General features: G+C 52.8%; 1 protein-coding gene and 1 long non-coding RNA gene across 2 annotated transcripts; one reads left to right on the top strand and one right to left on the bottom strand.

Annotated features, from left to right (window-relative positions):
* Positions 1–2,451: 2,451 nt before the first annotated feature.
* Positions 2,452–9,440, bottom strand: DALRD3 (DALR anticodon binding domain containing 3). The gene is made up of 13 exons (XM_072651614.1): positions 9,196–9,440; positions 8,765–9,066; positions 7,393–7,655; positions 7,192–7,277; positions 6,764–6,889; positions 5,540–5,610; positions 5,255–5,316; positions 4,851–4,933; positions 4,239–4,362; positions 4,021–4,079; positions 3,499–3,612; positions 3,103–3,171; positions 2,452–2,954 (listed from the first exon to the last, which is right to left on the bottom strand). Exons 1-13 carry the CDS (start codon positions 9,379–9,381, stop codon positions 2,835–2,837), a joined length of 1,665 nt encoding a protein of 554 aa, XP_072507715.1. The 5' UTR covers positions 9,382–9,440; the 3' UTR covers positions 2,452–2,834.
* Positions 9,441–9,601: 161 nt separating this feature from the next.
* Positions 9,602–12,983, top strand: LOC140532813 (uncharacterized). The gene is made up of 2 exons (XR_011976673.1): positions 9,602–10,044; positions 10,866–12,983. It is a non-coding gene; the product is annotated as an uncharacterized lncRNA (long non-coding RNA).
* The last annotated feature ends 7,930 nt before the right edge of the window (positions 12,984–20,913 follow it).

Here is a 20,913-nt window from a genome sequence, read left to right as displayed (position 1 = left end):
TTAAACTGTACGTAGCCTGGCCTAACCTGTCTTTCTACTCTCATTGGATGTAACTTCCCCCTCATACCTGTGATCCTGAAAAACAGGCCTTCTTTTACTCATTCACAGCTCCTATCCACCTCTATACTGGCTATGTGCCCTGGCCTTGCATCTGCCTTGTAGAATTCCTCCATTTCCAGCTCAGTTAGCATCTTCTGCTTTGCACTTATTCTACATGTGTGTGTGTATATGTATATATATATATATGTATGTATGTATGTATGTATGCATGTATGTATTGTTATGCAGTGTGTTTTACATGGACTTAGTCTCCTCCATTAGCACGTAAACTTATTTCTTCCTGCTTTGTATTTACATCCCTGGCACCCTACACATGATAAGTGCTTAATAAATATTTAATTAATGACGTGAATGACATCCCCATAGGTGGAATCAGTTGGTTAAGATGAGGCAGCATGCTTCTTACTAATGATCTCAGCTCCATTCTGTTTTTGTGGGGTGTCCTCTTTCTGGACAAAGGTCAACAGGGAATTCTTCCTGGGCCGTGCAGCTTGGACGAGGTTCTGGTTTTCCTCATCTTACGTTCACTTCAACTTTCAATTCAGTTTCATTCATTTATGAATCCAGACATTTACGCATGAGGCCTCTTGTGCTTGGGTTTGGGATACAGAGAAAATGCTCTGAAAGAACTTCTGGGCTACTCAGGGGAAAGTCAATTTAAATACACAGGCTGGAGAAACTGAAATAAAGGCAGAGGTCTGGGCAGAGTGCTGGGAGAAGTTGGGGCACAGGGTGGGGGGATGGGCAGGGAAGCTTTGTAGAGTATCCTTAGTATCTGAGAAACTTCACTTGAAGGTGATGGTGGTGATGCTAAATCATGTGAAGATACAGGTGATGATGTAGTCCATTTTCAGTAGAACTCTGAAGGGGGTAGTATGTGGTACGTCTGGACAGGTGTATTGGAGTCAGGTTGATAGGTACTGGGGGGCCACTGAAGTTCTTCAGCAGTGAAGTGCCAATAGTATAGAGATGGGGGGCTGGGTAATGGAGGCAGAGCAGGGCAAGGCCAGTAAAGACAAACAGCATGGAGACCTACTCGGGCCCCATGTGGCCCGAAAAGCAGAATCCAGAGGGAGGGCAGCGAATGTGTGCTGATAACTGGTCCAGAAGTGTCCTCAGAGCCGACAGGCCTGTTGGGGCCACATGAGTGACTGAAGTTTAAAGCCCTGAAAGATTTCTTCCTGTTCGTTTCATTGTTTCTTCCACAGGACTCCTGCCTCTAGGATACTTCTGGCCTCACCTGACCCAAGAAGATACTTACGTTCCCCCTTCATCCTGAGAGCCCCACACCCTGCTGCCCTTTCTTTCCGGTGAAGACAGACTGGATTATGCAGAATCATGTGCCAGACAGGTCAGCAGGCATTGCCTCCACATCAGAAAGTAGCCCTTGATCCTCCATTCGCTGCTTCCTCACTCCTAGGAGGATGTGTTTGGACCAGCCTGGTATCTATCACACACCAGACTGTGGATGAACTGTGAGGTCACTGGTCTCAGACACCCAGATTATAGAACCTGGGGCCAGGTACCGAGACCAGAGCTACAGTCAATTCAGGGGCACAAAGATGAAGTAGATGACAGCTCATTGGCTATGACTTAGAGAGGCCAACTGCTCCTGAAGAGCCAGTGTGGAGGAATCATAAGCGTCTATGTGGGTGTGTCCCTGCCCCCCCCCCCCCCCCCCCCCCGTGTGTGGCTATTTAGAAAAGCATTCTCCACAAACACTGATTGCACAGTTGAGTTGGGAAATGAAAAAGGCCAGGGCTGGAAGAGGACGTTGACAGGCACTAAGTAAGGTGATAGGGGATACAGGTGAACACTGGATGTGAAATGTTAAATCAGCAAACCTTGAAGGAAGGCACAACTTTGGCCAGTCTTTCCAGTAAGGAGATTTAAAAGATGGTTGTGGAGTGAGGCTAGTGGAAGAGAAAGGGAGACTGGGAAGTGTATCCCCTCCACCCTCCAGCCCCCACATCCCCTCTATGCTTGATACCAAATTCTCTTGTCCATCCTTACTTCTCAAGACGTATCTCCCCCAGCAGACTTGGAAGCTTTTTGAGGACAAGGACTGTTTTGTCTTTGTATTTCCAGTACCCAATACACTGGCTTCTGCGAGTGCTTAATAAATGCTTATTAAATTGGACTACTACTTGTGCCTCATACTGCAGCTGCCTTCCGGTGTGACCTCTGCCAGTGAGCAGCAGAAAGGGCTATGTAGGTACTGTAATGACAGCAGGAGAGGGGGTTCCCTCCTTCCTATCACTCCCCTGCTCCCCCCTCTGTGCTCATGTCTGTGCTTGACAAGCCTGGGGCAGGAGGTGAAGAATGGATTCTGACTGAAGCTCCAACCCAGCTGTTTCTCCTGAGCAGAAACCCAAGGTAAGGTGCCCACAATAACCAACAAAGCACTTTATTTCAGATAGAAATGTCAGTCTGCTGCCAGCTTCTGCCAGCAGTCCAGAGGCTTTGGGGGCCCTGACAGCACTAGAAGGGTTTCTCTTTGTTAGTAAATCAGAGATGACAAACTCTGTTGGGGAGAAGTAGTGACTGCTAAGAGCATGGCCCTCGTCTGGAGGGCACCGAAGGCTATGCTGGTGGGGGACAGTTTTGTCCAAAATTTACTTTAACCAAGTAAACAGTAGGCAGCAAGTCACCAGAGGCAAGCACCTGCCTTGCCGACCTTGATAACAGTACCCTGAGATCATGGAAGCAGTCGAGTCCAGTGTCCTGGAGGCAAGCGGTGAATGGAAGGTCCTTGGGAGGACAGAACAATGCTCTCAGATCTGGCTCAGAGGGGGAAGATGCAGGGTGGCCAGGGCACTGTGAAAAACCTCCTGAACAGTCCGCATTAGTTGTAACCGAGCAAACATCTGGCCAAACAGATGAGGCTGTGGTTCCTGCAGGGAAAGGAGGCCATTCCACACCCATCAGACCTAGGTCACTACTTCTCTCCCTTTTGCCACTGCTAGGGCAACCTACTTCTCCCTAAGAAAACCTTAGCGACCCCTCCAGCTGTTCTGGCCCAGATGTCAGAAATGAACTCACCCCAAGGATGTGCACTCGGTTATAGTAGGAGCTAAAGTCCATGCTCAGATGCACCAGAAACTTGCACACCTGGGAAGAAAAGTTGATAGTCTTACCCATATTCAGAAGGTGAGAGTAAGAAGTGAAGGGAGGGCAGGGATAGGAGCTGATTTTTTCCATCACTTTTTTTTTTCCTAAAAGAAAGGAACTCCTTGGCCATTAGGTCCAGACTTTATGGTCCCAGTATAGTTTGCCTAGGTATCCAGAACAGAACTGCCCCTGAGAAATAAACTACATCTTGTGCCAGTCTGCAGTCTGTGGAGAGCTGGAGGAATGTTTTCATTAATGTTTTATTAATGCACCCTCTGTGCACCTCCTGACAGTAGCCTCCCCACCCACAGCCATGGAGTGCCATACCGCCTCTGTGTTGGCTGTTATCCGGATTCCTGGACTCGAGACAGGAAGTTGTGCTGACTGGCTGAGCACTTCGGGAAAGGGGATGATGCCGTTGAAAAGCAGAAGCCACTCACCCTGTATGAAAAATGCCTTCATTTACTCGAGTTGCCATCAACTGGTCCAGCCTTGCTCCTCTGGACTAAACCCATCTCCTGGGACCCAGGGCTTGCAGAAAGCTTGGTCTGACATCTGATAGACTGAAGTTTAGTTGGGGGAATTAGACTGCTAGTGTGGGGATGCCATTTCTAGAGCCTTGAAGAGTGAACTAATGAGGCTTCAGTCAGGTTTACCCAAGAGTTCCATGTCTGTCTCTGTGCCCAAGCTCATAGGTGGCTTTGCACATACTTGACGTTTTCATATGAGTGCCTTATGACCCAGCCACTAGGTGACCACCTTGAGAATAGGAAACACAGGGCCCAGAAGCAGGCTCTGCAAACAGACTTGGCTAGCTGTCCTAATCCCCTCCTCATCCTGGTCACTCACCTCTTCTCGAAGCAAGGAGAAGTCCAGCTCAGACACATCAGGAAAAGCAGGATACAAACCTAAAAATAAGAAAGCTGTTAGGGACCTGCCACAAACACCTTTGGCCATCCGAGAAGTGGGATGTTTATAACAGCTCTAAAGGCTCTGTCCAGTTCAGGGACTCCTGATTTCTTCTGCCCCAACCAGGCTGAATGAGGTCCCTGCCCCCTGTAGCTTACCTTGCTCCACACCCCGATGATAGCCATCAAAGAGTGTGGCAAGCCGGGCACAGTTGTACATGACAAAAGCTCCACTCTTGGTGCCTTTGGTAGAGATGCTGGTGTCCTCCAGGTCCAAGGACATCTGTCAACAACATAATAGTCCCTGAACCCCAAGAACTCTTGTGTCTGGAGTCAGCCCCACCTCCCCTCTATAGCAAAAACCATATTTAGAATCAGGAGTTTCAAGCTGAAAAAGAGACCACCTCATCCGATGCCCTCATTTTGCCGAGGAGAAAACTCAGCCCTAGAGAGGTGATTTGCCCACTGGCAGGACTATAGCTTGTATCTCCCCTCCAATTCTCAGGCTTATTTCAGGGTCTTATTTTTACTAACCACAGCTTCCTCCCTGGTTAGGCCAGGAACACTCTAAGCAGACCCTAGACCAGAGACTTTTCACAGGCAACATGAAGAAATGGCATTATACTAACACATCCATTGATCCTGCTGGACTACCTGTGCATGGGGAAAGCCTTGCCCTGACCCACAGCATGGCAGCTCCCATATCCTCTCCACTTCGGCCTCCCAGGGTCCTCAACACTTGCCGACAGTTGTGTGCTAGCCAGGTCTTACCTGACTTCGATGGGCTGTGCTTAGCATCTCAAACTTGACTGCAGCAGAAGTGAGAGCCCCAATGATTTCATTCCAGGTCTCACCTATGTAGAGTGCAAAATTCATGACACATTAGTCTAAGGGAAATGTTTGCTTCTCTCCTCCCAGATGATGCTCTGTTATCTCTCTAGTCCCTTTTCCCTTCCCCAGCTCAGTCAGGGACACAGGAGACAAAACAGGATAACAAAAGTAAATTTGTTGGGGCAAAAAGGACAATTTATTCCACAGCCAAACAGAAAAGGTTTTCTGTATTGTCCATCCCTCATTTAATTCACAGATTATAGCTCAGACACAGCTAAGAAACAGGAAAGGCCCCACCAGTTCCCACCTTCCATCCTCTGGCTCCCACAACGACGAAGCATTACCCTGAACGAAGTCACCTCCGTACTTCAGCACTGAGGCCTCACGCATCTGGGACTGCCGGAGCCTGCCAGAAACAGCCCATCAGAAAATAAGATGCAGCTGTCCCCTTGGCCTAAGTCACCCCAGGAAGACCCTGTGTCTTAGCTATTTTGCCCTATTCTTTCCTTCATGGGCCAGCCAACTGACTTTCCAACCCCACCCATGTCTGCCCCCTTCCGAAATGGTGCCCAACTACAAAGTCTTCCTCAGAAAGTGATCTAGCCCTCAGCTGCTCCATGCCTACTCACCTGTAGTACTGGAGAGCACTCAGTGGGGGAGGGGAACCCACAACTTTCACTGGTCCGCAGACAAGGTGCTTCTGAAAGAGGGGGAATCACATGGTAGAGTCCCCAGATGGGTCTGGAGATAGCTCTTCCCCAACCCTAACTGCTCAGCTTGCAGTGTATAGCTGGAGGCCAGTGCCCCAGGCATGAACCTATAGTCAATCACAAGGCCCATCAGTTCTACCTCTTTGGCCTTCCCTCCTCCATCACAGCCCCATCCTAGCCTGGATCTCTTCACTCAGTCAATCTGGTCGACTGTAACAGTGCTCTGACTCATCCCCCTCCCCTAGTTTCTAGGATCATTATCCTATCCCCAATTTACCTGTGGAAAAAAAAAGTGAAAAGAGTAAGAGTATCCTAGGTGGCACGCACTGTGCTAAGTGCAAAAAGCAAGATGGTCCCTGCTCTCCAGGAGCTCATGCTCTAAACAGGGCAATTGTGCCCATGTGCCAGAATGTCTTCCTGAGGCACAGCTTTGGGTATCACATTTCCCTCACTGGCAGCCTTCTGGGGCTCCCGATTTTTCACCACATAAAGACGAAAGACGTGGAATTCATAACCCTCACCAACCTTCAGTCATCTTCCTTCTTCAAACACAGTTCCCACTTATCAGCTAGGCACTGCCCTGAATGCCTTCCCTGCTCTGCTTCCTGGTCCAGGTCCTTCAGTTGAGTTGGTGACAACTCACACTAATCAAAATCCTTAACCTCATCATACCCGGCCCTCTTCTCATCTCTTCACATTTAACACTTGGTTACATCAGTACCTAATACTGATATTTATAATCCTGTTTTCTTAAGTTTTGGCTTTTCAGCTGGACTGTGGTTTCCCCAGGTGTGGAGATCAGAGACCAGAGACCAGGACATTTCTGTATCCATAGCATTACAGATGATAGTAAATCAACAATGGCTTAGGGGCTAACTGCATGCATCATTGTACTCTCCCAAATGCTGGTGAGATATGGGCCACTTATGGCCCATTTGAGGTTCCATACAAAAAGGACCCAGTCCTAGCCTTCGGGGGATTTAAGGTCTGAGGACACATGGCCTGTAACACAGAAGCAAGAAAGATACACCTGAGAAGGCAGCAGAACACCTCTGTCCAATCAAAGATCTGTGTGTGTGGGTCTGCAAAGGTGGAGAGGGAAGTCCAAGTTCCACAGGTGTTTGAGTGAGGTCCATTACTAACCTGTCTGGAAGGGGCATTGGCATCCACCAGTCTCCAGAGAAGGTCTACCTTCTGCTGCTGGAATGCTTCCTCACAGCTCCCCACATGAACCACGGAACAGGCCTCACCTCTGGCCAAAGACTCAGCCTGCAAGAGGTAGGTACAAGTATTTGAACCCAAAATGAAGTACCAAGAGAACAAATGACTTGTTCCTAGTCACAAAGCTAAGAAGTGATAGAGCCAAGGCTTGACTCAGAGTCCAGGGCTCTTTCTACTTTGCCACCCAGCCTCTCAGAGAGGTCAGCATCACTGTTGGCCTCATGTGCCTGGCACAGTTCCTGACACACAGCAGGTGCTTAATAAATGTTTCTTGGTTGACTGGCCCAACCCAGACCAGCTCAGGTGATAGCAAGGAGAAGAGGGGTGAGGGGGAAGAGACATTTACACACCTCACTGTGACTCAAGGGGAGATTCCTGAGAAAGTGCTGGGCAGCCTCTTGGAGCTCAGTCAAGGCTCCCAGCTGATCCTCAGTTACTACAGGGGAAAGGAAGAGAAGGAAAGAGTTGAGAGCAGCACAGGACTGGCGTTTCTCTTCAGCCCAATGTCCTTGGAGCTCTCCCTCCCCCAAAGGTGACTTCTTAGCTTTTACCTAAACAGATGTCCAAGTTTGGGTCAAAGCCTTCCAGGCCTGGCTGCTGCTCCAAAAACTCTTTCAAGGATACTTTGCACACCACTCCAGGAGGTAAGTCTTCAGTTGGGCCAGCAGTGTGATCTCTAAGAACTTCCTTCAATGCTCCAGTGGATTCAGGGGCTGAGGATGTCTCAGAAGCTGATGGCCAGCTGACTTTCAGATGCTGCAGGAAATCCCTGAGCCCAGGGTCCTGTACAGTTGGAACCTGGTAAACAGTCACCCTGTAGAGCAAACAGGGACCCTGAATGTACTGCACCAATACCAGAAACAGCCAATAACCCAACAGTCTCCTCAGAGTTTCAGACTCACACTCCTGTGGGTCCTTCACATTCACCATGTCCTAAAGTGAATTGAGTGTTTTCATCTACAAACACTGAAACCTGTCCATTCTTCACACTTCTCTATTAATAACTCCACTAATTACCCAGTCACTGGGATTCGAACACTCAGAATGGCCTCCTGCTTCTCCTTCACCCTACACCCAAATTACAAAAACTGGACTAAGATAAGTCCACGGTCTAAGTGAATTATATATCAAGGTGGACCTTTTTAAAGATCTATGGTAACACTGGCTCATACTTCCACATGCAGCTTGAGGGTTTACTCGGTACTATCACTCTAGAGGATAGATAACAACCCAGTTAGGAATCCAATGAAAACGAGACTGACGGAGATCAAGCGGTCTGCTCAAATCAACACACAATGAACAAGTTGTTCAATCAAGGTCTTCAACCTTGAAGACCGGGCCTATCTTCACAACTCCAAGTAGTCTTTCCTTTAAAGCTTCCATTAGCTGACGAATAATCATTATGCAGCTGAGTTAACAGCTTTTGCACTGACAACTTTATCCACAAGATTTCCTAACTTCGTTATTCTAAATTCTCACTCCACTGTCATGGATCACGCCCCCTCCGCAGCGCAGTAAAGTCAGTAGCGAGCGGCCAGTCTAACGACAAGCCTACTTCTGGGCTGGCCTCTTCCAGCCAGCCTGGCACTGTCTCCTCCGTGCCCTGGCGAAGCGGCCAGTCTAACGACGAGCCTACTTCTGGGCTGGCCTCTTCCAGCCAGCCTGGCACTGTCTCTCCTCCGTGCCCTGGCGAAGAGTGGGGGTCCGCACTTACACGGAGGGGCGGTGATGGCATCTAGCATCTTCCTTCCCATCAGTGCCCTAATACCAAGTGGGGTAGGGGACGAGCGGGCAACTTCCAAGTGGGAAAGGCCTGCCAACTTCCTTCCTTTTGTCTTTAACTGAATTGCTTTCCAGAAAAGTCTTGGGCAGCCGCCCCCCGCGAGCCCGCCCCTCCGAAGGCCGTCTCTCAGGCGGACTCACCCGCGCGTCCGCAGGGCCTGGGCCAGGTGATCCGCCACCAGGACGGCTCTCAGCTGGCTCAGGCTGAGGGCATCCGGGCCCTTGGGAGCATGCAGGGCCACGCAGTCCAGGATGACGCCGGGCTCGGAGGCGGGGGCGGGCGGGGGCGTCACGTAGCCCTGCGGGGCGCTCAGGACGCGCTCGAAGACGGTGGGCCTCTCCAGCTGGAGCGCCAGCCCGGCCTGGGTCTGGGTGCACTTCTGGATGGGGGGCACGCCCGGGCCCTCCAGGGCTGCGACGCCATCGAGGATGTCCTTCGGCACCTAGGGAGATCAAGGGGAGGGACAAGGAAAGCCTCGCGCACGCCCTCCGCCCTCGCCCGGCCGGGGGTCTTGGGGAAGCTGAGGCGCGCCGAGGCCCGCCCGGGGATGGGCCCCCGGCCCCCGGCCCACCTGCCCATCCCCGAACAGCGCCCGCAGAGCGCCGCGGGGCGCCAGGAAGTCCCGGCTGCGCAGGTTCCTGGCGCTGTTCTCCTTGAACCACACGGAGCCGCCGGGGCCGGCGGAGGGCGGCGGGGGCCGCAGGGCCGCGTTCAGGGCCCCCAGAGTCTCTCCCACCCCGAAGCGCCCGGTCGCCATGGAGACCGGAAGGCGGAGGGCGGAAGCGGAAGCCAGCGCCTCGGGCGGGGCCGGAAGCGGAGCAGGCGCGGAGACGGCCACGTGGCCTCCAGCTTCCCGAGCCGGGCTGGGCCGCGAGCACGTGGCCAGCGGGAGGTGGGGGGGCGCTGGGCGGAGCCGGGGGAGGAGGCGGGCCCTGACCCGCACGGCCCCGCCCTCCGCAGGGGGGCACTGAGCCGTCGGGCCGATCCACACGAGGTGCGGAGACCACCCCGCGCCCATCCCGGGGCGGCGAAAATCAAGGCGGAGCCCCTTAAGAAAGGGAGGGCGGAAAAGCCCGCGTGGACGGGGGCTCGGGCAGGGCAGCGCCCGTCCGGCTCCTGCCTCCCTCCGCCAGCCGAGCGCCAGCGTCCGCCCGGACCCCCGCCGGGCCTTCGCGTGCCTTTTTAACGGCCCAGGTAAAGCTGAGCTGGACAGGACAGGACACCGGACCTCCCGGTCATGCCTGGATCGGGCAAGGCCCAGACCACCCTGGAGCTTGGATGGGCCGCCAGCAGCGCGGGGCCGGATGACCCGGGACGCTGGATTAGCAAAAGCTGCCTGGGAAGCAGAACTCAGGAGCTCAGTAAGCGGGGAGGAAAGTGACGCCACCTCCACCTCACCAACGACTGACCGAAGCACGTGGTCAGCGGTTTGAATGTCTGATCATGGGGGTGGCTGGGGGGAAAGAGAAGCCTGTTCAGCGTTAGGTCTGTTTGCTGTCGGACCCTGAAAACCTAAATGTCAGACTGAAACATTCCGCATTCTTTAAAATTAGAATTTTTCTTCCTTAAGCCAACGCTTTGGCAAGGAATTCAGGCAGGGCCCATGGGCCAAAAAGTTTGTCTTCTAAACATGCAGGGCCTGAAAGAGACCAAACACGATCCTGAGAGAAAGTTAGCAACCATACTTTATTTTCCAGCATTTTACAGTATAGAAAAAAAATGTGATTTTAAGTAATTAGGATGGCCTGGGTTACTTTGGGCCCCCTCTGCTTCCCTCCTTATTCCTGCCTATCCAAGCCCGGGGTCCCACCTTTTGTCCCAAGGTTCTTGGAGAAGGCCTATTCCTCCCCTTTCCCAATTTTATGGCTCTTCAGATTCCCCAATTCCTTTCCCAAAAACCCAGCAGAGGTCTCTAACGTTGGATCACTCATTTGAAGACCGGGATTTGAATACTGACTGTGCTACTTGTCTCTCAGGGCCTGGTTCCTCTCATGTAAAACGAAAGGGCTGAACTGAATTGGCTTTATCTGTGATTTAGAGTTGGAAAAAGCCTGAAGAGAATTTCATGTTACATTCTCATTTTAAAAAAAAATTCTTCTTTTTAACCTTGGAGCAGCAGACTGCATTAGTGGATAGTGTTACAGACCTGGAGGCAGAAAGTTGTTGTATCTGTCTTTTTGTGAGCCCCTTTGGAGTTTTCTTGGCAAAGATACTGAAGCAGTTTGTGATTTCCTTCTCCAGCTCATTTTCCAGAAGAGGAAACGGAGGCAAACAAGCTTAAATGACGTGCTCAGGATCACACAGCTAATAAATGTTTGAAGGCAGATTTGAACTCAGGCACTGTGACCGGCCTAAGTTTCTTCATCTATAAAATGAGCTGAAGAAGGAAATGACAAAGCCCTCCGGTACTTTTGCCAAGAAAACCCCAAATGGGGTCATGGAAGACTCAGACATGACTGCAAGCCAACAACAAGTTTTCACATCATTCCTTCCCAAACAGCATCTATCCCTCTCCTAGCCAGTTGTTAACAAAGATTCCAAAGAGGGAAGAAAGGTAAGAAAAATGACAATGTAAACGACATTTCACACCCAGAGTTTCCCACAGCTGCAAGTCCCTTCACCTCTTCTCTTGGAACCTCCCATTTTGTAGATGAAGAAACTGAGGCTCTGAAGGGGAAAGGGACTTTACCAGAGGTCACACAGGCGGGACAAGGGAGTACTCCAAATAGGAATGCTAGACAGCTAACAGGGTAAGCCCAGAGGCCAGGAAGACCTCCTGTAAGCCAAGGAGGCAGAAGCTGGCACCTGGTCCTTCTCTGAGATCCTCTGCAGGAATGCTTGGCACTTTAGTGACGGATCAGGTCCCTGAACTCTGCTGCTCCACAACTAGCTTTTGTCTGTCAGCTTTTCAAATACCTAATGTTATTTTAGGTTACACTGGGAAGCAGACTCTAAAATGAAGGATCACAATGTTAAGCCTGTCGTCCTCCTGTCAGAGGCGTGCATCCTATGTTGCCTTCAGATCTGAGAGGCACATTTTTAAGGAAGCTTGGACTGGGATAACTGGGGATTTCCGTAGCCTGGTGGGGGGAGGAGGGTCAGGGGAACACCTGGAGTGTTTGTAGGACAGGACCTCTGAGGCCTCTGATGAGTAAGAGCCTCACCCAGTGCTGAGCTGTGGTGGCTTTCTTTCTGAATGTTCAGTTTCCAGAGACCCTGCCTGCAATCCCACTTCTCTTTTCACTTCCTGAGTCTACCCTTCAGGCCTCCATTATCCCAGTGCAGAGCTCTCTCCACCACTCACAGCCAAGAGGTGATCTGAGAATTCCTGCTCACGCCAGACCAACTACTGACTGTCTGCAGTGACAGGAAGAGACCCGCCAGCTCAGAGGGAGACAGACTTTCAGATCTGGCCAGTGGCATAGGCCACCTTGCCTTCCTCTCTGCCAGAGTCCATTCCCTCTGGTCTGGCTGCTACAAGACTCAAAAGAAAATGGGAGAGGAGCAGTATGCTAGGTTCATAGAGAGATCTGCTGTCTGGAACTATTCATCCTGGGGGGGAGGGGAAAGAAGGGAAGGCAGGAATGATTGCTGAAACAAAGATGTCTTCTCAAGGGCCACAGTGAAAGGTAAACCCATTGCAGGCAGCTGAGGACTCAAAGCACCTCGGAGAGGGGATTGGGGCAAGAGGCACTCCTTACAACAGTGCCTCACTTGGTACCTACTCCTGGAATCCCTTCGGGAGGCGCCGAAAGGGCATTGGACAGACACGATATGCCCGATGGCTTCTTGGCTGTCCGCTCAACGGGAGTGATCGTGTCATTCCAAAGCGCTTTCTATCCAGTCCTTCAGGAGAGCCAGTGGCACAGGCAGTCCCACACATGCCCTCCATCCCATTTGCTGCATTTTGCCCCAAGGCTCCCTCTCCCTTTGTTTCATCATGCCCAGGAGTCCCTGGGTTCCAAAGACTGCTAAACACCTTTACTTTGAAGGAAATTCTCTTCCCCCAAAATAGAGGGAACTAGCTGAATAGAGAACCAGCAGTTTTTCATCCTGAATCAAGGCAAAGGAGGGGCTCTTATGAGCCATGGACATTTCTACCTGTAATAGCCCCAAATGTCTGACACTGGTCTGGGCCTACCTGGGCTTGGGGGCAGGGCAAGGGCAAGGAAGCTGAAGTCTGTGCCAGGCTGTACTCTCTCTGGTCCTAGTGGCCCTGCTGAGGCATCACTGTTGGGGTGTCTCTCCAAGCTCACTCACTCACTCTAAAAGCCTATGGGTTTTAACATAAAACAGAGACCTCTGGGCAGGTTATGATAGGCCCCCAAAAGAATAAAGGCCTTGTTTCCTTTCCCTGAACTACTTACTGTTATGAGCTATACAGAGTATGCTAGGAAATGGGATTCAGTTACCAAATGGGGAAGCAGCCCCAGAATTGGCCTCCCCCAGCAGGAGGCTCATGTAGACTCTACTTGAATCTCAACTGGTGTGATGTGAAAATGTCAAGTTGGGCAGAAATCTAATACTTTCAGGGCTTTTTGTAGTGAGGACAGCACTCTGTCAACCTTAAAGGGCAATCCCTCCAGGAGTTATTATTAGTAAGGCCTCTCTTCCAGCTGTAAGGGGCATGTGAGGCCCTCCGCTGGGGGGCAGGGCCACGCAGGAAGCTCACCCACATCAGCACCACAGCTTAGCCTGCTGGGCAGCCAGTCACAGCCACTTCAAGGCCAGCAGCTGGGGACTGCTGCTGCCGAACCCTGAGGCAGTTGGAGTGGTTTTTTCCCCAGGAAATGAGACATTATCTTTAATGAGCAGAGAAGTCCTGGGGCCCAAAGAGGGGCCAAATGGCCTATCTTCAGGGGAATGAGGGAGCTGGGCATCTCCTTGCATAGGAGAGTAAGGCCAGGCTTGGCAACTGGCTCTTTCCCACCTTGGGCTCTTCAGCCTAAAAGAGCCCAAAAAAGGTATGAAGGCAGCTTGAAAAAGACCTGCTGAAAGGTACCTGCTGAAGGCCCCAGAGCGGTGGGAATAGCTGAAGAAAGAGGAAGTTGGTCCCATGCCAAAACAGTGGGTCCCCTCATCTTCAATGTGGCAACTTGCTCCCCGCCTCCCTCCATGGGACAGGCAGTGTCTTCTTCCCATTTCTTGCCTTAGGAAACTCCCTGAGGGAAGGAGGAAGTAAGGACTAACCATTGCACAGGGAGAGAGATACTCACCTGCCCTGATCTCAGTGAAAGGGGATTGGGCTGGGAGTACAAACAGCCGCTGCCACGGAAGGAGATGGGAAAAATACGAGCTTGAGGGTTCAACAAAGATACCCTGAGAATCCCATTTGGTTTGGAAACACTCTTCTCTCAAGCTGGTCCCCTGTCTTGCTCATCAGGCTGCCCCAATAACTAGTCCCGGTGGCACCTGTGGCAGACAGTTCCAAGTTGTAACTGACTCTACGCTGTTAGCAAGCCAGTGAGAGGGCAAGCAAGGACCCTAGAGAGGCACTTCAGGCCCTGTCAGAGCTGGCCTAGGAGGGAAGCCCAGCTGGTGTAGACAAGAATCTCCCATCCTAAAGAAATCGAAGTGACTTGAGGGCAGGCAGTGCCTCAAAGGTCAACTCTCCTCCAGCACTTGGCCCCTAGACTGGGAGGACAAAGGGCATGGGGGAGGAAGAGAGATGGAGATCCCACAGGTGCCCAGGCAGGAGAGCAGGGAACGAAATCCAATCGCAGCTGGAATGCTCTGGAGACAACAGCTGCTTTTGGGATTCCGTTGCCCGCTGTCAAGCTGTTGGAGACATTTCAGCCCCTGGGGGCCCCCAGGACCCCAGTGGCATGGGGCATCATGACCTGGCACTTACCATAGCACAGACAGGCCTGGCTCCTGCCTAGCTTCTCCATGGCAGTGAGGGCTCTGAGAGTAAAGCTCTCCTGGCTGTATGAGGAGACCAGTTCCCAATACCATGGGGGCCTGCCTCTCCTTTATCCCAAGACCCCTGCCCTCCTCCAGCCCCTCACTGGGACTGGTCTCCCTTTGGTGTTGCCTTGTAGCAATGGCCCAACTCTGCTTGGGAGGGAGTTCTCAGCTGTCACACACACCACAGGCCCCACTCCAGCTGAGCCAACTCCGGGAAGATAAAGGAAGAGGCACCTGGTGAAACCGAGCCAAAGCAGGAGGGAAACAAAGCAGTCACCTGTGGCTACAGAAACAATGGGGGGGGAGGGAGAAAACTAGAGGAGGAGGGGCAGGAAGATGGGGGTGGCCCCTGGGACCTGGGGCCTGAAAGAGGGAGCCAGGAAATCTGAGCTGCCTCAAACCTTAATCCGGTTTAGGTCAGGAGAGGCTCTCCCCCTGGGGATTATGATCAACACAAGGAAGCTGCTGCGGCTCCAAAGGGCCTGCCCACAGAGCATGCTTCACCCTGCACCCCAAACGTAAGGCAAGGGGTCTCCTCTGGAGAGGCAGACCATTTCAAACAGGGAACCGAATCAGGTCTGGGCGCTAGACATACCACTCCCTTGGCCTGAAAGAAGGCCAACCTGTGAGTCCCACACTAATACTTGAAGTCTTACAATAGAATTTCCTCACAATGATCTGGTGAGGAACTGGAAATCAAGGATCCTTCTTTGCAGACAGGCTCACGAGGGGGCACTGGGCAAGGTCACCTAACAAATGTTGGAGCCAGGATCAAACTCAGTACCTGACTCCATCCAGTGGGTTATTTCCACATTGAGACACCAACCATTGAGTCCCCAAGTTCTAGTCACTGCTTGGCTTGGAGGAGGACCTCTGAGAAGCAACCAAGAAGGAAATGAACCTTGGACAGAGCACTGTTGCTTGTCTGAAAGAAACTAGGCCCTGGGGCTGCAAGGAGAGAGGAAGTGAATCCACTGAAAGCAGAGGCAGCCTGGGGGTGGGGGTAAGGGTAGAAAGGAGGGAAGGTGGGGGAGGGAAGCCTCGTCTATCTCCTGGGGGCATTCTGGAGGTCAGAACCAGCAGCCCAGGATTCTAGGGGAAAGGGTGAGAAAAGCCTGGGAGACTGGTTTTTGGAATCTGACCAGCCATGGAAATTAGGTCTACTGGGCTACATATATATAACTCGGGGGCCTCCATGGAGGTGCAGAGGAAGGAGGCTGGAAATTACCTAAGAACAGAAAGCTTCTATAGGAACCTGGGTCTTTCTACCCAACTAAAGATCTTCCTCTTTATGCCAATCATAGGATTCAGGACTGGAAGGGACCTTGGAGATCATATAGCCTAGACTCATTTTACAGTTGAGGAAATTGAGGCCCAGAACAAGAAGGGATTTGCCTAACACAGAATCCAAACCTAGCTCCCCATGCATGGAACGCCCTCCTTTCCACTCCTCAGAGATTTCCTATCTTCTCCCGTTGAGCTCAGGTGCCCTTTTCTCCATGAGCACTCCCTGATCCCTTTCCTCCTAGACCACAAAAATCCCCATCATCACCACTACCCAAGTTACTTTATAAACACCACTTATTTATCTGTATAGATACTATTTCTCCTGCAAGGTTCTTAGGGATAATATCTGCCTTCCCCCCTCCCCCCCATCCTTAATGCTTAGCACAGTCCCTGACACTTGGTGGGTGCTTGAAAAAGTAAGGCTTGTTCACTGACTTCAATCCTCTTTATTGTACACCCTCTACAAGGCTAGGGTACCTACCCTCCTTAACCCTGACTTCTACAAGTTGTAACATTTCCCTAGAAGGTACCTAGGAGGTACCCTATGCCCACCAGCCTACTGCACTGGCAGCATCAGAGCAGAGAACCTAGTGAGGGGGCCAGGTCCCCCCTGTCTATCCTAGGGCAAGGTAGAAGAAGACAGCACTCACCCTGAGGATACAAAGTGAATTCAGATTTTTTTCTAATTTCTCCAAAATTCAGTTGAAAAGGTCATATTTGTGCTTCATTCCTTTCCTATCAAGACACTGAGTGGTTAGTTATGCAGTTGAAAATAATGCTAGAATTACCTGATAGTTTAAGGACTTGCCTAGGTGACCCCCAGTCAAGACATTAAATCCTTATCTATCAAAAAGGCTGTTATGAGAAAAGCATTTCATAAAATATAAGCTGTACTGGGGGTCAGATGTCTAAAGTCCTCTCCCTTTTTCAGAGCTGGCTATAAAAGAGGGCCTCAGGCCTCTCTCTGTGCTAATACAGGCCTGAACCCCAAACTGCCATGCCAAGGCCCCCACTGGATGGTAGCATTCTACAGCTAGATTTGGGTTCTAAAAGCAAATCAATCTCTCTGGGTTTCCACTTTTCTCATTTGTAAAGTGAATGAGTTAAAAGTAAGTAAGTAAGCATCTAGATTTCTTCCAGCTCTAATCCTTTGATCTCTATCATACTTCAGGATGCCAGGGAGGCCAAAGGGAGCACCACTCTTGTGGCTATGAGGTCCCATCTTACTGGGGGCCTGCAGGAAGCTCAAAGCATCAGTCTCTGGAGTTGAGGGCAGGGAGAGAGGTGCCTGAGGAGGAGATCAGATGTTTTACAGAAGGGTCTAATTACACACTCCCGATTGTTATGTGGCTGTCACCTCCTGCTTCCCACAGCACAGAGTTTCTAGTAACCCTTCCCTGCCCAGGCTTACAAAGACCCAGTCATATGTAGGCTAACCATGAGGTCAGGCTATGGCCTTGGCCAGCTTGTGGCCTGGTGACCCCAACCCTAGGTCTGGGCAAGCCTGGATTCAAGTCCCCATGCTCCTGGGGCTGCAAGCTCTCGGCAGGATGTGAGGGCGAGAGCAGACGGGGAGGAAATGCTTGTGGGAAACCCAGGAGCCAAGAAGCAGGAATCCAAGGCCTGGGGAAATCCGAACGCATCCACCCACTCCGAGGGCAGCCTAGCCTCCCTTCTGCACGATGCCCGAAAGGGCAGCTCGGCTTCTGCCCCGGTCCCGGCCAGACCCGCCGGGCGATCCCGGTCCTAGGACGGCTCGGTGTCTCCGGGTGCGAGCTGCGCTGGGGCTGGTCACAGGGAAGGAAACTTTGGGGGACTTTGGGGGCCACCCAGGACCACAGGATGTGGGCGTTGGGCCCCCGCCTCCACCAGCCCTCTCCAGCCCCGGCCCTCCCGACCCTCCTACCGCTGCGGAGCGGCCCGGGCACCGGGAGCTCCTCGCCGTCAGCTCGGGCATCTGCAGCCTGCGGCTCAGGGCCGCCAGCCTCCTCCGGGCCACGGCCACATGGCAGTGCCCGGAGGCTCCGACCTGGGCTCCCCGCCCCGAGGCTCGGCCGGGTGCGGGCCGTCCGCTGGGACTTTCTTCCGCGCAGCCTCGGGAGGGATGCGGGGGGGCGCCGCAGGGGTGGGGCAGGGGACCAGGGTCAGCCCGCGGAGGGGGTGCTGTGCAGTCGTGGGCTTACGGGGGAGGGTCCGGCGGAGGGGCTGGGCTCGGGACCCGTCCCGTAGACGGCCGACACAGCAGGGGCTCTGACGGGGCAGCGGCGGGGCACGCCTGGGGTGCGGGGCGGAGGCCCCCGGCCGGGGTCGGCCGCGCTCTGGAGTACAGGCTGGGGTCCGGGGCAGACAGATCGGGGCCCTCTTACCTGCTGAGGGCCCGCGTGGGGGAGCAGGGAAGTTTCCCCTCCGGTGGGGCCGGGCAGCCAGCTGGGGCGGGGGAGGGGAGGAGGAGGGGGAGGGGGAGGCGCACGGAGAGGCTCCGCGCCGCGCCCCGCCCCGGATGCGTCGCCAGCCGGACCCCTCGGCGCGCGGGGAACTCTGCGCACTCCCCCGTCTCGGGCCGCTCCAGTCTCCGGACCCTTTATAGCGGCGCCGCCCCGCCCCCCCCGCCGTGAGCCTCCGCCGCAGCCAATCAGCGCGTGCCCAGCCTCCCTCTGGATTCCGCCCCGCCCCCACGGCCGCCGGAGCGGAGCTGGGGCTTCTGGGCCGCGGCCCAGGCGGAGGGAGGAAAGGCGAGAGGGAGGGGCGGCTCTCCTCCGCCCCACTGCCCCCTCCCCCGCTCCGGCGGCGGAGCCGCCCCCTAACGGCCGAGTCTCCGACGGTTGGGAAAGTTCCAGGCCGCGGACGGGATTGGGCGGGGCTGCGGCATCGCTAGGCCCCCCCCCGGTCCCGGGGGCGTCCTGCCGCCCCCAGACCGCAGTGCCGCCCGCAGCAGCTGCCCCCGGGCGCTCGCCTCCCTCCCCAGCCCCAGCCCCTCCCCCGGGTCTCCCCCTGCCCCAGCCCGCGGACCCCAGTTCTGGGCCCGTGGCCGCGTTCCGCCGCGCACAGAGCTCCCCCCGAGCCCCCGCACGGCCACGCTCCGCAGCCGTGGGACCCCGGCTACAAATTCAGGGAAAGACTAGAAAATGAAGCTTGGCCAGAAAATCTTCAGTTAGTGTAAGGCCCCCGAAAGTTTGTCTTTTCCGAGGAAATGGAGGGGAGGGCAGGTCACTGCTCTGTACTGGGAGGAGATGAGGGTGAAAAACTAGAGACTGGATCCAGAGAAGGCTTGGTGAGACCCGGGGAGAATCCTAGCGTTTTAGAAGGGAGGAGGGCGTGGCAGTGCCAGTGTGAAGGGGGCAACGCGGGAGGCAGTGGGGATGGTGGGAAGTGCCCAGGACTCGGTCTAAAAGAGAGCCCTTGGAACCTCCCCTCTCCCACTCTAAGGAAGGGCTTTCTCTTTAAAAAAGAGAATAAAATGTGTACCACTCATCCCTTAGGACTGGGTAGGGAAGGCACTTTAAAAATCACTAGAAACAAGCTGATATGAGCAGGGCTGTTGCTGTGGTGCCACCACCAACAATGACTAGGATCGTGACAGACTCAGTAAAAGTAGCTTCTCATGCCTCACCCGCAAACGGGCACAGAACAAGAAGGGGTCCTGCGAAGGGGTTGGGAGGCAAAAATAAGACAATTTTTTTTGCCCCAACGAAGGCATTCAGGTGCTGGTAACAAAACAGAAAGAACCGTGGCCCTGGCCCAGTGCCCCTCCCCTTCCCTCCTCCCACAGCTGGTGCTTCTTGGCGAACTTGATACCTGAAAACTGATCGGATTAGCCAGGTCCCCTTTCTGCCGTGGCCCAGAGCCAGCTTACAGGTGTTCAGGTCCCTCCCTCCCTCTGCTTTCCCACAGTCCCCTCACATTCGACTTCTCCTGAGTCCATTGCTTTCTGTGCTAACTTGTAACAGCCTGGCCAACATCACTTTGATGGGACTTGCCTTTAGAGCTACAGTAGCCTCAGAACCGGGGTTGACTATCAGTCTCTTTAGCGTCTTTGTAACTGCTGGTTACAAATTCATCTTCCAAGAGGCCAAGGCTAAACCCCTTGGCATGTCCTTCCTTGGTCTTTATTCCTATTCTCAACTGAGGAACAGTCTGTCTAAATGAGGTGCTGGTGAGGCATGGTAAGGAAATAGGCAGGGGCTTCTAAATGATGCAGTATACCACTCCTTTACTCAGAGATTTTCATCTTCAGTAGCTTTCTGTTGATGTTAGTACACGAGAAATACCACTGGATTGGACATCACAAGATTCATTTGTGTCTTGGCTCTATTTGGATTCACTCTATAACCTTGGACTGTGAACTTCATCTGTCTGTGCCTGAGTTTTCTCATCCTTATAAATGGTTTAGAGTCTGGGAAACCTTTGACCTCAAGGCCACATGTGGCCCTCTACATCCTCAAGTTCGACCCTTTGACTGAATCCAAAGGTGAAATTTGGATTCAGTCAGAGGGCCAAACTTAAGGTCCTCGAGGACCACATGTGGCCTTGGGGCCAAAGGTTTCCCACCCCTGGTTTGGACTATCAAGATTCCTCTTCTAATTCTAACATTCCCTTGATTCCTAGCTGGACTGCTAATCCGGGCATTCAAGGACCTCTGGAATCATGCTTGAACCCAACATCCCAGCCTTACACTATTCTCTCCAGCCCTTCCATCTACTCTGTACACATTTTGTATTTGTCTATGTCTGTGTCTCCATTAGTTAAGCTGATTCACAGGGAAATAATGGATATAATGAATGTGTGTGGGAATTGAGTGAACCACACTGATTCCATCTTATGACTCAATTCTGGACCTAGCTCAGTTCCCTTTTTAATTATGGGCCTTGTTCAATTTTTGTCTTGTGATAAAACTTTATTGCATTGTTTGGACCTAGCCCTGTGTGGCTGGGAAGCTGGACCACCTCTTAAAGTCCCTTAACTAAGAACCTAGGTCATGCTGACCAGAAACCCATGAGATCCAAAGATTGATAGATGGAATTTTCTCACAATTTTACATCTCAAGTGACCCTTAAATCTTATCTGAAAACTGGCTCCGTATTGGTTAATCAATTAC

Source organism: Notamacropus eugenii, chromosome 1 (assembly GCF_028372415.1).
Source record: "Notamacropus eugenii isolate mMacEug1 chromosome 1, mMacEug1.pri_v2, whole genome shotgun sequence".
In the NCBI taxonomy this organism is placed as follows: Eukaryota; Metazoa; Chordata; class Mammalia; order Diprotodontia; family Macropodidae; genus Notamacropus; species Notamacropus eugenii.
This window is presented reverse-complemented; position numbering and strand designations above follow the sequence as displayed.

Excerpts from the sequence above, each read along its gene's own strand:
- DALRD3 (XM_072651614.1), bottom strand. The coding sequence starts at position 9,381 with ATGGCGACCGGGCGCTTCGGGGTGGGAGAGACTCTGGGGGCCCTGAAC. Across the intron at positions 9,067-9,195 it reads CGCTGTTCGGGGATGGGCAG|GTGCCGAAGGACATCCTCGA; the intron begins GTGGGCCGGGGG and ends TGATCTCCCTAG. Across the intron at positions 4,080-4,238 it reads TCATCGGGGTGTGGAGCAAG|GTTTGTATCCTGCTTTTCCT; the intron begins GTAAGCTACAGG and ends TCTTATTTTTAG.